This window comes from Nymphalis io, chromosome 30 (genome assembly GCF_905147045.1).
Source record: "Nymphalis io chromosome 30, ilAglIoxx1.1, whole genome shotgun sequence".
NCBI lineage: Eukaryota > Metazoa > Arthropoda > Insecta > Lepidoptera > Nymphalidae > Nymphalis > Nymphalis io.
Window position 1 is genome coordinate 1,070,323 of NC_065917.1, and position 13,821 is coordinate 1,084,143.

At 37.6% G+C, this 13,821-nt stretch overlaps 1 protein-coding gene across 1 annotated transcript; it reads right to left on the reverse strand.

The window, feature by feature from the left end:
* Nucleotides 1-1,268: 1,268 nt before the first annotated feature.
* LOC126779887 (atrophin-1-like) lies at nucleotides 1,269-12,983 on the reverse strand. The gene is made up of 4 exons (XM_050504037.1): nucleotides 12,971-12,983; nucleotides 6,239-6,344; nucleotides 5,348-5,443; nucleotides 1,269-4,335 (listed from the first exon to the last, which is right to left on the reverse strand). Exons 1-4 carry the CDS (start codon nucleotides 12,971-12,973, stop codon nucleotides 1,325-1,327), a joined length of 3,216 nt encoding a protein of 1,071 aa, XP_050359994.1. The 5' UTR covers nucleotides 12,974-12,983; the 3' UTR covers nucleotides 1,269-1,324.
* Between the last annotated feature and the right edge of the window lie 838 nt (nucleotides 12,984-13,821).

The following is a 13,821-nucleotide window of genomic DNA, read 5'->3' on the forward strand; positions in this document are numbered from 1 at the left end:
ATACTGCTTACAATGTAACGCATAATTTTTGGTAGATTATATATCGAGACAATCTGAGACTTCGGGCGTCAGACGAGTAAGCGTAAGATTTTGAGCGTCAGGTGATGTCAGCGTTAGATTTTTATTGTAAGTGCGTTAATGTGTGTGTGTGAAATCGGTACACGAACTCACATGCTTACATATAAATTCTCGTGAGTACATTGGCATTCCCTTTTTTTTATTAACTTTTGAGTTACAATCGTAGAAGGGTAAACATCTTCTAGAAGGAAAACCTAGGAATTATTTAATGACAAGCTAATCGTTGAGAATATGTTTTTTTTTATTGGGAATAAAGCCTACAAGGCACTGGCTTACGGCTTCAGCCAAAGAATAATATAATTTTACTCATACCGCTTTGGAATTTGGCCTCAAAAGTCAGTGCCTAGGGATTTAACTTTGGATATCTAAGTCCGGACCTTTCTTTCTACGAGTAAAGGCAAGAAACAAAAATAAAAAACAGTCATAAATGTATGTTTTTATTAATCGCTTTCACATGCTTAAAAACGAATTAAACAAAACGACAGTCAATACGATTATAAATAAGTAAATCGATTAACACTAGTAAGTACTAGTTACACATATAATAATTTAATAATAAATTACCGAGAGAATACCCAAAAAATATTCTTAAAATTAATATTATTGGTATAAATACATTTATAAATAGTAAATTTAAAACGCGCCCATAGTTTCCAAAGATCTATGATAAATAGATCGATGAAACTGGGGCGAGTTTTAAATTGTCAACAGATGGCGCTGTTTAATAATAACTTATTGAAATAATTTAAATAAGAGCCTCTAACAATTATCTTAAATGGCCCCAGTGAGCTTATTTGTGTCTATATTATTTATAATTGAAATTGAAATAAAATTACTCATTTATATGTATTTGTAATAAACAAAAGACACATACATAGTCTAAGGCAAGATTATTTTCGACCTTCTACATATTATATATTTGTTGGTAAAAAAATGTTAATACCACACAAGATAAGATACTGAGTGAAGTTTATATAAAACAATTTTGACATTTATTATGTCATTCTCAAATTGGATTCACTCAACTAGCAACATCTATTTTTTTGACATTTAAAAAATGAAACGTGCATTTTGATTAAATGGAACAATGGAATGGACAAATTTATATTTAAATATTTGTTTTTTTTTTAAATATATTTAACATAAACGTACAACGATCCATCTGGCTATACTTTTTTTTTGCTGTCAAATGTCCTATCAGCTCACTGGTTCTATATAGACTAGATTACAACATAAACAACGAGTTTCACGTTTTTTTAATCTTCTCTCCGAACTCCGGCGTTTTGCCATATTTATTTACGTTCTCACTTATACTTGTTGCTACCGATATTTCCGTGACCGGTTCTTGGTTTTTCTCATCACTATCCTTTGCCGGTTCTCCGAAGTAAATAGCTACGTCATTGTCTTCGACTTCTTCCACGGGTTGGACTTTGTCGACGTTGGGCGGCGGGACGACAATCGTGTGCGTCACGGAGTTGTCCGCTCGCTGGTCACAGTCACCGTGACTGAAGTCGTTGAAGTGCTGATGACTCTCCTTTTGCAATAAATGCTTGATGTCATTGGTGCTTTGCACTTCAAGGTCTTTTTGTTGTTTAGATCTGTCAACTGGTTCGTATCCGGCTGGAAGAACCAGTCCCTGTTCCAAACTGTCGACGCTTGTCTGATAATAGTTTTGATTTATTTGATGATGGTTTGTTGATTGCTTATAAATATTTTTCGTTTGACTGCGATGGTCGTTGTTTTTACCTTGAGCTGGTTGTTCGATAGCTTGTAATATGCTCTGAAGAAGTCCTTCTGATAGGAGCTGTTCGTGGGGTATCGATGGTGATGTCGCCTTGCCCCGGCCGTCGTCAGCTGATTGTATTTGGACGGAATACGTCGCCTGGTTGTTTTTAGCTGGCGAGTTAGCTATTTGTTCGTTTACTTGATGTAAATTTTGACTTGAAGAGACAATCTTCTGTTGTAGCTGCTTCGTTTCTTCGCTCAAATTCTTGATATTTTCTGACGTGTGATATATTTGATCAGACAGAGAGTTTTGTTTGTAAAAATCTTTGTTGCCATCTTTTATTGGTTTCCCTTTTTGGACACTCGTTTTCTCTGTTTTCCCGTCATCTATTTGATTAGGTAATACAGTTTGGACTAACGTATGGGAAGCTGTTGATAAATCTTTCGTGTTGTAAGAAACTGATTCACTGCCTTCTGCTGGCGTGTTGAAACCGTTTTGGGATGACAATAATGCTTGTTGATGCTTATGGAACGCGGAACCCAATGAGCTCAAACTAGCAACATAACTTGATGCTAATTCTGCAGGAATTTTCTCGCCATATTTAGCTGCTTTTAATATAGCTTCGTGGTAAGGACAGTGCTTCAAAATAGCTGCTGCCTCTAAGTTGGATAAATTGGCTAATATCGTACCATCGATCGTCGCTGCTACAGCGTTGCTCGTAGATCCAGAAGCTGTATGATCAGCGACTGTTAAGAGCGGCGCTGAATAAGAATCAATTGGCGAGCCATATAAGTTACTGGGTTGTTGGGATTGGAAGTTTATTGGATGCCCTGAGTGTGGTAGGCTGTATAAATTCGATGGTTCAATGGAGAATGAGACACCATTAAACCCATGGTTTCCAGAGTGATGATTTATTTCCTTGATCTCACGGATCGGTGGCGGTAAATATGCGGGACCTTGTTTCACATGATCAATTCCATGGGCGTCTTTGTGATGTGATATTTGACCGATCTGCTGGATTAGACCTTCGGGTACTGAATCTCTGAACTTGATAGGATGTCTAGGTAAATGACCACCAGAATGAATAGCGTGACCACCACCTGAAAATGATCCGTAAGGTATAGGTAGATTAGCTGGAAGCTGCTTTGGTGGAGCGCCGTATTGGCTACTCGGCGGTACTCCATATGTGCCTGATGGTGGTATGAGTCCTTTAGCTCCTTGTTGTCTATGTGATGGAGGGTAGGGACCATTAGAGAGGGAGTCTAAAGGCGGAGCGCCGTATGAATCGACAATAACTTTTTCAGGTATAGCGGATTGAATGAATGTGAAGTCGGATTGTGGATTGTTGTTTTCTGTGTAATGTGCTTCGAAGACCGTCTTTGATTGGTCAATGTGGTTTGAGTCTCCACCGACGATTGCGTTCAAATCAATGTTCGCTAACGCATCTTGATGTACAGTTGAATAGCCTGATGATATTTGTGCGCCAGAAAAGTGTGCCTCTTGATTGATGTCTGGCAGCGAATGTCCGTCTATATTGATGCTCACTTCTTGGAGTAGCGGAGGTGGTGGCGGCGGTCCATATTGGTCCAAAGTTTCAATATGTCCATTATTATGTCCGATGTGTTGGATACTTTGTATCGTGTGAACATTTTCAACATTGTCGAACAATGGTTTTGAGATTCCTGGAATTGGTTTCCATCCGTCGTAAAGGACGTGCGGAGGTGTCGGTGGCGCTGGTATACCTGGATGGGGTGGTCTAGGATTTGGGTCTGGCTGAGGTGGTCCGTAATGACCAATACTTCCGAAATCTTGTACTACTAGTTGGTCGTTCGGTCCAATAGGACCAAGAGGATGTCCTGGAGGTCCATAAGTGTCTGCTGGTATTGGGAAGTTAGGTTTCAAGTTTACTGGCAAACTAGTGATTGGAGTACCGTATATTGGCGCTGGAAGATTTAATCCTAAGTCATAATTGGTACCAATGCTCGTTCCAACGCTTGTTTCTAGACTTCCAAAGTTTGTTCCAATGGTGCTTATACTTCCTACGCCTGTACCAATGTTACCAATACTGGCACTAACTGTGCCAAAGTTTTGTGGCAACGACAGAGGTAATTCAGGGAAGCTTTGCACATTTAGTGTTGGAGGCCCATAGCTGACTTTTGGTGGTCCATACACAGGTTTGGGTGCTCCGTATATTGGTTTAGGCACTCCATAAACAGGCTTCGGGAACGAGATTTTTGGTGGCTTAAATGGTGCACCGTATGTAGGCTTTGGAAGGGTCTGTTTTGGTGGACCATAGTTCTTCTTTGGGGGGCCATATACCGGTTTCGGAGGACCATAAGTTTGTTTTGGTTTATTTGAGTGGAATTTTGGTGGGCCATAAACTGGCTTGGGCTTGCCGATCGGTGGTGGGGGCCCTTCGTAGTTTTGGTTCGGAAATACAACCGGAGATGGCGGGCCGTATGCACCTGGAGGAGTTTCTAAGAACGATGGTGTGTCTGGAACTCCGTAAACGGGAGCGGGATGCGGCAAATCTGAAACAAAAAAATATAAATAACTTTCTCACACGCAGTCTGTGCGCCGTATTCGAGTTTGGTTTGATATTCGGTAGCGTTGAAGTTATCTGCGATTTATATTGAATTCCGATTATTGTCACTAGACGACGCTGTTTACATTGCGTATAAATCGTAGTTAACGTTAACGCTATTAAATAACTAAGAAAACTCGTACAAGGCGCACTATTACAAATCAAATCACGTTATTGTATCAATTGTTAATTTTAATTTTTCTTTTAGTCACTAGAGGGCGCTAGTTGTATTCTGAATCACGCTATAGTTTTGTATTCCTTAGAGTATATAAGGCCTAGCTTGTAACATAAAGATACCTGACCACATTCGGTAGTTCTTATTCAAAAATTACAACAGTACACTATAACCCGAGTACGACGGGCTCAAAGCACTTTCTCTTGACTTTTGCACTTTCTTTACAAACAAATAATGTGGGGAGAGACTTGAACCCTGCTGTGGGACGATTACTAGGAAATCCAACTAATATTAAAAGCGTGAAAGTTTGTGAGGAGGGATGGATTTTTGTTAATGGAATAGAGATGGATTAATAGATTATGGGCCGAGATGGCCCAGTGGTAAGAACGCGTGAATCTTAACCGATGATCGTGGGTTCAAACCCGGGCAAGCACCACTGAATTTTCATGTTAAGCACATGACTGTGATTTGTGATTATAATTCATCTTGTGCTTTACGGTGAAGGAAAACATCGTGAGGAAACCTGCATGTGTCTAATTTCACTGAAATTCTGCCACATGTGTATTCCACCAACCCGCATTGGAGCAGCGTGGTGGAATAAGCTCCAAACCTTCTCCTCAAAAAGTGGAGAGGACGCCTTTAGCCCAGCAGTGGGACATTCACAGGCTGTTACGGATTACGGAATAGATTATAAACCCCCCCACCCCCTAAACACATAGGCTGGCTAATACACGTCCCTTTACGCGGTAGCCGCGGTACATGCCATTAAAAGAATTGTACTCACCACTAGGTATGTTTAAAGGTGGTCCATACGCATCAGGTGGTAACGGCTCGCCGTAGGAATTTGATAAACCTGCTTCTCGTTTCTGCGCTTGCGCACCTGAAAATAAATTGTTTGTTATAAATATTTAATAAGTTACTTCACCGCTTAATACCGTTACTTTGGTTTGAATCCCTCTAAAATAAAGGAATTTCCCTACATCACCTTGCCTGGAGGATTCTCGCTTGATAAGCATTGATTATTGACAAACGACACAATGCACATTTAAGTTTAATCTCAAATTATCTATCTGTCAATGGCCCACAACTGGGCCACTGTCCTCTTTCAAACGATGGCTTGCCTCTTCCCATCCACGCTGGTTCCAATTTGGTGGATACACGTGGAAGATTTTCAGCCACAACATGCAAATCTCTGTCGACGTTTTCGAGCGAGCACAGATAAAAACAAAATAAACGCATGAAAATTCACCAGCTCATGTGGGTTTAAATTCTCATGGTCAACACGGTTCATCAGCTCTCTTAATCAGAAGAGAGAAGAAGTTTTTCGTTCAACCGACTCACTCGATTATACTAATTTTACTATACTAATATTATACAGAGATATGATTTGTTTTTTATGTTTGTTTGTAATCGATAAACTCAAAAACTACTTAACCGATTTCGAAAATTCTTTCATCTGTATAAAGCTACGTTACCAGAGAGTATTATAGGCTATATTTTATTTTCAAAAAAATTAAAGATCCCTACGAAAATCGCAATAATGTAAACCAAGGTACCAAAAATATTCCTATAAAATATCAACTAAGATCAGACAACTGTTAACAAGATAAGACAACTGGTCAACCCGAGTGAAGTCGGGGCGAGCAGCTGGTATTACATAAATAGAAGGAAGTACCCGATTGTGATGCTTCAGCTACTAAATCCTGCTCGTTATCCTTGCTCACTAGGCCGGGTGGACTGTCGTCAGCTGTCACCAGCGCGACCAGTAACACCACCGCCCACTGAAATAATATAATAACATTAAAAATTGTATTTTTTGTCAGATTTTCGGAAAATTACTAATCTTATTAATATGGTGAATAAATACTTCGAAACAGTTATAGGCTATATAGTATTTTTTATATAAAATAGGTAGACGAGCAACCTTGGGAACTAAGATCTTATGTAGGTTTTTGGTTGTAGTCTCACTGGCTCATTAACCCTTCAAACCGGAACACAACAATACTGAGTATTGCTGTTTGGCGGTAGATTATTTGATGGTGGTGGTGGCTTAGTGAAACCACAGTAACACAATAACCACAAATAACCCACAGTAATAAATTAACAGTCTGTAAATATCTCACTGCTGGGCTAAGACCTCCTCTCCCTTTTAGAAGAAGGTTTGGAGCTTCTTCCACCCCACTTCTTTGAAAATCCAATGGTACTTGCAAATGTTTGAACCTGCGATCATCAGTTTAGATTCTCGAATTTTATGCACTGAGCCACTTCGGCTCTTATGTAATCATTCTGTTTAAATTATTAAAAAAAATAACGTCAACATTAGCTCAATTCACGTCAATTGTCACAAAGTATGATACCGTATCAAAATATATAACAAAATAGTTTTACACGTTTTATTTAGATAAATATCGCTTTTCACTTTGGTATTCGACGCGGTAGCTTCAGATATATAAATGGACGCGTAAATAAATACACAGGAGATGTCTTCGCCCTTAGTGCTGGAGGAATTGTTGGGTTGGTAAATGGGGTGATTTGTAAATCGCTTAAATATTAACTCGAGATAAAATCCTTTATTAACCAGTACTACAACCCTTTCGAAAATACAAGGAAGTAAATTAAAAAAAAATGTTCCATGTTGGGTACCATTTGAAAGCCCCCCCCCCCCCCTAAAACTAATAATTGATAATATTATACAAGAAAATTTTCTCAACGCACTGCTTTAGTATAAACACGGTAAATATATACTATATAAGCGAAATACCACTCACCACGAGATCTCCTAAACTATCCGCTCGATTGACTTGAAATTTGTCACAGTTACTTCATCCCCGACGTAGAAACTCACTAAGAACGGATTTCACGCAAATCCTATCCAAAATACATTTCTCTTCCTATATAGCCGTGCGAAGACACTTAGCTAGTATATGTAAATTTTTTTATTAAGCCATTTCAAAAAAAAAAAGTTTACTCATCTACTAGTATTTAGAGATAGGAGTTATTAGGTCTGTGTGAGTTTTATCTATATAATGCTAAAGTCACACATGGGAAGTAACATTCAATCATCGTTCACAGGTCAACGAATTAAAAAAAAAATACTTTCTCCTTTCGCACGCTCGTGAACAATCTAGTTTACGTAGCGGTGGGAAAAGGTTTATTGATTTATACTTTTTAGATTTTAGATACATTACATTTTAGAGTTCCGTCAGGTGGTCGGGAATTAGGGGACATCTTACAGCCCCGGGGCCCTTATAATACTGATTTATAAGAGAAAAAAACAGAACAATTTAAATTATACACATTTAAAGTAAAGATAGGAGATTCCTTGGTCCAAATAAAAGCGTTGTAAAAAAAAGATGCGCGCCAAATAAAGCAACTTTTTCTGGCTTCATCTGTGTCGAGCATAAAATATTCAGTCGATGTCACTTATAAAAGATAAATATAGTTGTTATTATTTGTAAATAATAATTCAATCTTAATCATCTGTAAATATTTTTATATATAAAACTCTTATTTGGTTTTATTTTAACACTAAGTACAAAAAAAATCGCATTCAATTTAATTATCATATTGGAATTTTATTTTTCTTGATATTTTTGCTCGATAAGAATTATTTTTTTATTGTTATCATATGTTATTTATTAATGATTAGAAAATGTAATTAATGTTATATTCTGGTCATCAATAGCCGAGATGGCCCAGTGGTAAGAACGCGTGAATCTTAACCGATGATCGTGGATTCTAATCCGGGCAAGTACCACTGAATTTTCACGTGCATGTTCAATTTGTGATTTTTATTTATCTCGTGCTTGACGGTGAAGGAAAACATCGTGAGAAAACCTGATGTGTCGAGTTTCACTGAAATTCCGCCACATGTGTATTCCACCAACCTGCATTTTAGCAGCGTGGTGGAATAAGCTCCTAACCTTCTCCCCAAAAGAGGAGGCCTTAGCCCAGCAGTGCGACATTCACAGGCTGTTACTGTACTGTTCTGGTCATCATATATTTTGGTATATTAAGTAAATAAACAATCAAATCAATGTATTTTTTTAATCTGTTATCGGAAGTAATGAATATATTATTTTGCTAGTATTGTTAAAGTGGATACAAAAACTGGATGTAAGCAGTTCTAACTAGTATTCTACTTCCGATTGGTGATAATAAGCCTGGGAACTGACATTGTTATAGCATTGTTAGACAAAGAAGTGTAGTATGTGGGTTTTTAGTGTTTTAACCTAATGCACTTGGGAACGGGAGCAGATGAGCTCTGTGACAGTGTTGCCATCTTGTTTTAAGTAAATCACTATTTATTCAGTAATGCCAACTCCTAAAGAATATGGGGAATATTAGGACCAACTTCAAATTCCGCTAAATATCGATTAAAATTTTTTGTTGTACAAATACATTCAAGTAGTATAAAATAGCTGTTGTATTTATGCGGATACATTTTACACATTTACATAAATTAATTAATGACCTAATAATATTTGTGATGATAACTATGAAATTAAACGATTTTTATTCATTTGGTGACCAGAAATCGAAGCTCGGGCCTCCTACGTGTTGTACAACGCTGACCGTTGAGCTATTATTTTATTCTCAATAAATTATAGTTTTTTGATATTTCACTTATAGCCATGCTTGAAGTTTATATTTGCTTTAGTTTGTTGGTTGCATTCGAAGCTTAATATAAATTGTATAGAGTCGTACGTTTTTATAAGGAAAAAAAAAACTTAAATAATAAATCCCCTAAATAAATGTACTCTCTAAAAAAACCCATGGACATCTTGATTCCCCCCAAATTTGGAGGGAAGTTGGCATCACTGTATTTATTTTAGAAAACATCTCACTACCACTTCCGTAATTTGAAATGCAATGCAGAAGTATTGTTTGCATTTCCATACCCACGGGATTTAGAGGTCTGGAGGCTTTAGGGTAACAAATGTTGATTATATTTGCTTAATTTAAGTACTATATAAATAAGATTCAAAAGTGTTCCGTTTCGTTACACGCAAAGCGGCTTAATCATTTTGAGCCTTGTGTTCATCCTGTCAAATTTCATCTAAAATCTTTTATTATTTTTTACTTTAACACCTATTTAACATGTCTATTTGTCCTGATTCTGGGTGTAATTATCTATATAAGTATGTATTTACAAGAGAAAAGTAGTATATGTAGTATATCAGTTGTCAGGTTTCCATAGTACAAGCTCTGCTTAGCTTGGGATCAGATGGCCGTGTGTGAATAATGTCCCAGGATATTATTTTTATGTAATGAGCGGGTGGTACATACCCAGATAGGCTTGCACATAGCCCTAACTCAAGTCCTTTATCATGTACATTATATATTTATATATAATCACATATAAAATATGCGATTGTAAATACATACAAAATTGTATTTTTTTTTATGTGTATTATATAACAAAGACCCACCGTGGCTGTCTGTCTGTTTGAACGCGCTTAACTCAAAAACTAACAGTTTTCACCAATGTACGGAGTGATTCATGAGGAAGGTATAAGTGTATAATTCATTAAAGGTTTTGCGTAATTAGGCATACTTCCTATCAAGTTAAGAACGGGTAGCGACATCTCGGGTCGAGATACTCAACTACGTACCTCATGCCAAACACAACTTCATACCTTTTATCGGCCGTGATTGGTTAATTTGACTATTGTACCCGCACCCCTTCACCTTGATCTCTGGACATTGGCTTAATACATTACATGCAATTTGAATTGAGAGCCTTACGCATCTTTTATTTTTCCACACCTTCGAAACTCATTATCATCGTTCAAATCGTTATCTTGGGTTATTCAACCCCTCACCGCTGCCGCTACAGGGAGCTTTACTAGCGTGTACCGTTTGAACCAAAACAGTTTATGTTTAAAATATTAATCATGCTGATTGGCGGGTTTTGACGGACCGGTGGCGTGGTTGGTAGATACTTGCCTTTCACTCCAAAGGTCGTGGGTTCGATTCCCACCCAGGACAGACATTTGTGTGCATGAACATGTCTATTTGTTCTGAGTCTGGGTGTAATTATCTATATAAGTATGTATTTACAAGAGAAAAGTAGTATATGTAGTATATCAGTTGTCTGGTTTCCATAGTACAAGCTCTGCTTAGCTTGGGATCAGATGGCCGTGTGTGAATAATGTCCCAGGATATTATTTTTATGTAATGAGCGGGTGGTACATACCCAGATAGGCTTGCACATAGCCCTAACTCAAGTCCTTTATAATATTACCATATAAATTTTGTACATAGACCCCTATTCAACACGTGCGAAGCTTAAGCTAGTAGAACCCAAAAGAAAACACAAACCGATATTTACTTCAACGTAATCGAGCAATGAAAACAAATGTACATAGCAAGCTAAAAGTATATAAGAACTTGTAATAAATGGCAGATGAATTTAGAGTTTCGTAGTGAAATTACGGTTTTCATTTGTTATATTTCGATTGTATCCTATTCGAGAACAATCTGACTAATATTATAAATGAAGGTAGGTATGTTTGTTACGCGTTTCGTGTTAACCACTGAAATGATTATCGAATTTTGCATACAGCATGCACAAACGTCAGGAATGCGGAAGAGATTATACGATACCCGTATACCTAGGTTCCGAATTCTACTAATTTATAACGGTTACGATACTTCCCGATTCAATTCCGATCCATCTTTGAATCATCTGTATTTATTCGAATCGGAACCGAACCGATATGATGTTAACATATACCGCTGTCTCAAAACCAAACTTAATTGTTAACTCTTATAACAATAGTCGATAATTAAATTAAATAATAGGAAAACGGATAAAGGGCAACGATCACGCTTCGATTCGATTGCGATAAAGTGACAGTTTGTTAGTAGGATTGGTTCCCTGTATATATAACATACATAGCACATATACATGTGGTGGTTGACTGCCTCGTTGGTCTAGTGGCTTGATGTAAGGCCGCAGACGCGGAGATCCTGAGTTCAATTCCCAGGTCGGGCCAATAAAAAGTTATTGGGTTTTTCTGTCAGAAAAATTCACAGTAACAGCCCGGAGTCTGGAAGTTGGAAGTGTGGGCCTCCCGTGCCTCAGAAAGCACGTAAAGCCATTCCTGCGCCTGAACTCTTTGCGATCGTGTCGGATTGCCGTCCCATCGGATTATGAGAGTTAGGGAATAGAGAGTGCACCTGTGTTTGCGCACACACTTGTGCACTATAATATCTCCTGCGTAGTTGGCTAATCTCTCTTGAGATTGGCCGCCGTGGCCGATGTCTGGAGTACTATTATTACCGTGGTAAGCGGTAGTCAACTAGTCAACTAAATTTCGAAATTCGATTAAATAATGATCATGATGACATACAATAAAGACAAGCATTGGAGCGGCGAGGTGAAATAAGCTCCAAGTCTTGCCCTTTATATAAGAAACTCTCGCCCAGCAGTGGTATAGCTTAATTGTCACTCAATTTAGAAGATACAAAAGTAAAAATATCACTTTAAACTTAGCGTTACACACAAGATGTCAAAATTTATTAACAAATTATAATATTATATTAACAAATAATAAATATAATTAAGAGTTTTAAAAATCACATAGAATTCTGTGATATACGGAACACGAGACAGACCTACTTTTACGGTCACTTAATGTGTGCTTAATGGACTTTAGATTAGTATGTATGTTGCGTGAGATGTAAATAATTACGATGAAAGCTTTGCCTACTGTGTCAATATATGCCTATACTAATTTTGCTTGACTTCGCTCGTGTGTTGTTGGGTCGGCAGGTTTTATAAAAAAAATGACCTATGTCCTTTCTCGGGGTTCAAGTTAGCTTTTTATTAGTGGTAGGGCTTTGTGCAAGCTCGTCTGGATAGGTACCGCCCACTCATCAGATATTCTACCGCAAAACAGCTGTAGTTGGTATTGTTGTGTTCCAGTTTGAAGGGTAAGTGAGCCAGTGTAATTACAGACACAAGGGACATAAAATCTTAGTTCCCAAGATTGGTGGCGCATTGGCGATGTAAGCGATAGGGTGGTGACTACTTACTATTGTTAGGAATATGTAAAAACTATAAAACATACTAAAAATTGTCTATGATCTCATCTCCATATCTATCTAAAGATAGATAGAGTATTGACAGTTCGCCTCGAGGCTGCGCGTGAGTAAGGTCTATGTCAGTTACCTCAACGACATTTAATACGTTAATAGTATATAAGTGTATATACAAAGACCGATAATAACAATGACACAACTATCGACTGACCCATCTGTCAGGCCGCCTGCCTATTTAATAAAACAAAAATAATCTGGAATTTAAACATTAAGAGTTGGACAATACGCCCTTCTACCAAAGAGTTGTCTGTGATATGCTAATTAGTATGTGAATAATACTTTAATATGTGGTTCTCACCATTCCCCATCTCGGTATCTGAAAGAAGAAAATGATAAAATTAATATATTTATTATTATGCCTAGAGAAGCGAAAAAGCCAGTGGGCAGACCACACGCCCGATGGTCAGACGATTTTAGGAAAATGGCGGGTGCTCAATGGATGCGATTAGCACAGGACCGGGAGAATTGGCGCGCCTGGCCTATAGGAGGCCTATTTCCAGCAGTGGATTAATGTGGACTGAATATGATGATTAAAAGCACGAGATGAATTATAAACAGAAATTAAGCACATGTAAATTCAGAGGTGCTTGCCAGGGTTTGAACCCACGTTCATCGGTTAAGATTCACGCGTTCTAGCCACTGGGCCATCTCGACTGAGCTATCTATAAACACATAATAATTATTTATTTGCAGCAACATGGTAACATTATATGGTATTAAAAAGAAAAACAAAATGGGTATCCGAGCATGTTTTGAGGAAATGGCGAGCAAATATTAATTAATGTTTAGTGTGATAAAATTACAATAAGATATTTTTTCAATGATAATAATTAATGTCAAAAGGTTAGGTTAGTTATATAATAAAATTCAATTTTAAAATTATCGTTGATTACACATTGTTCTCTAATATTTTTTGTTGATTATTTTTAATAAATCATTTCCCGCCAATAAACAATGCTGTCTTCTGATGTTTTAAATTAATAATATTTAACTAAATAACTAAGTAACGTTTATAAGTTCGACGTTGATTTTTAATCTTTATGGCGGGCCGGTTGGCGTGGTTGGTAGACTTGTATTTCACGCCGAAGGTTGTGGCTTCGATTCCCAGGACAGACATTTGTGTGCATGAACATGTCTGTTTTTTCTGAG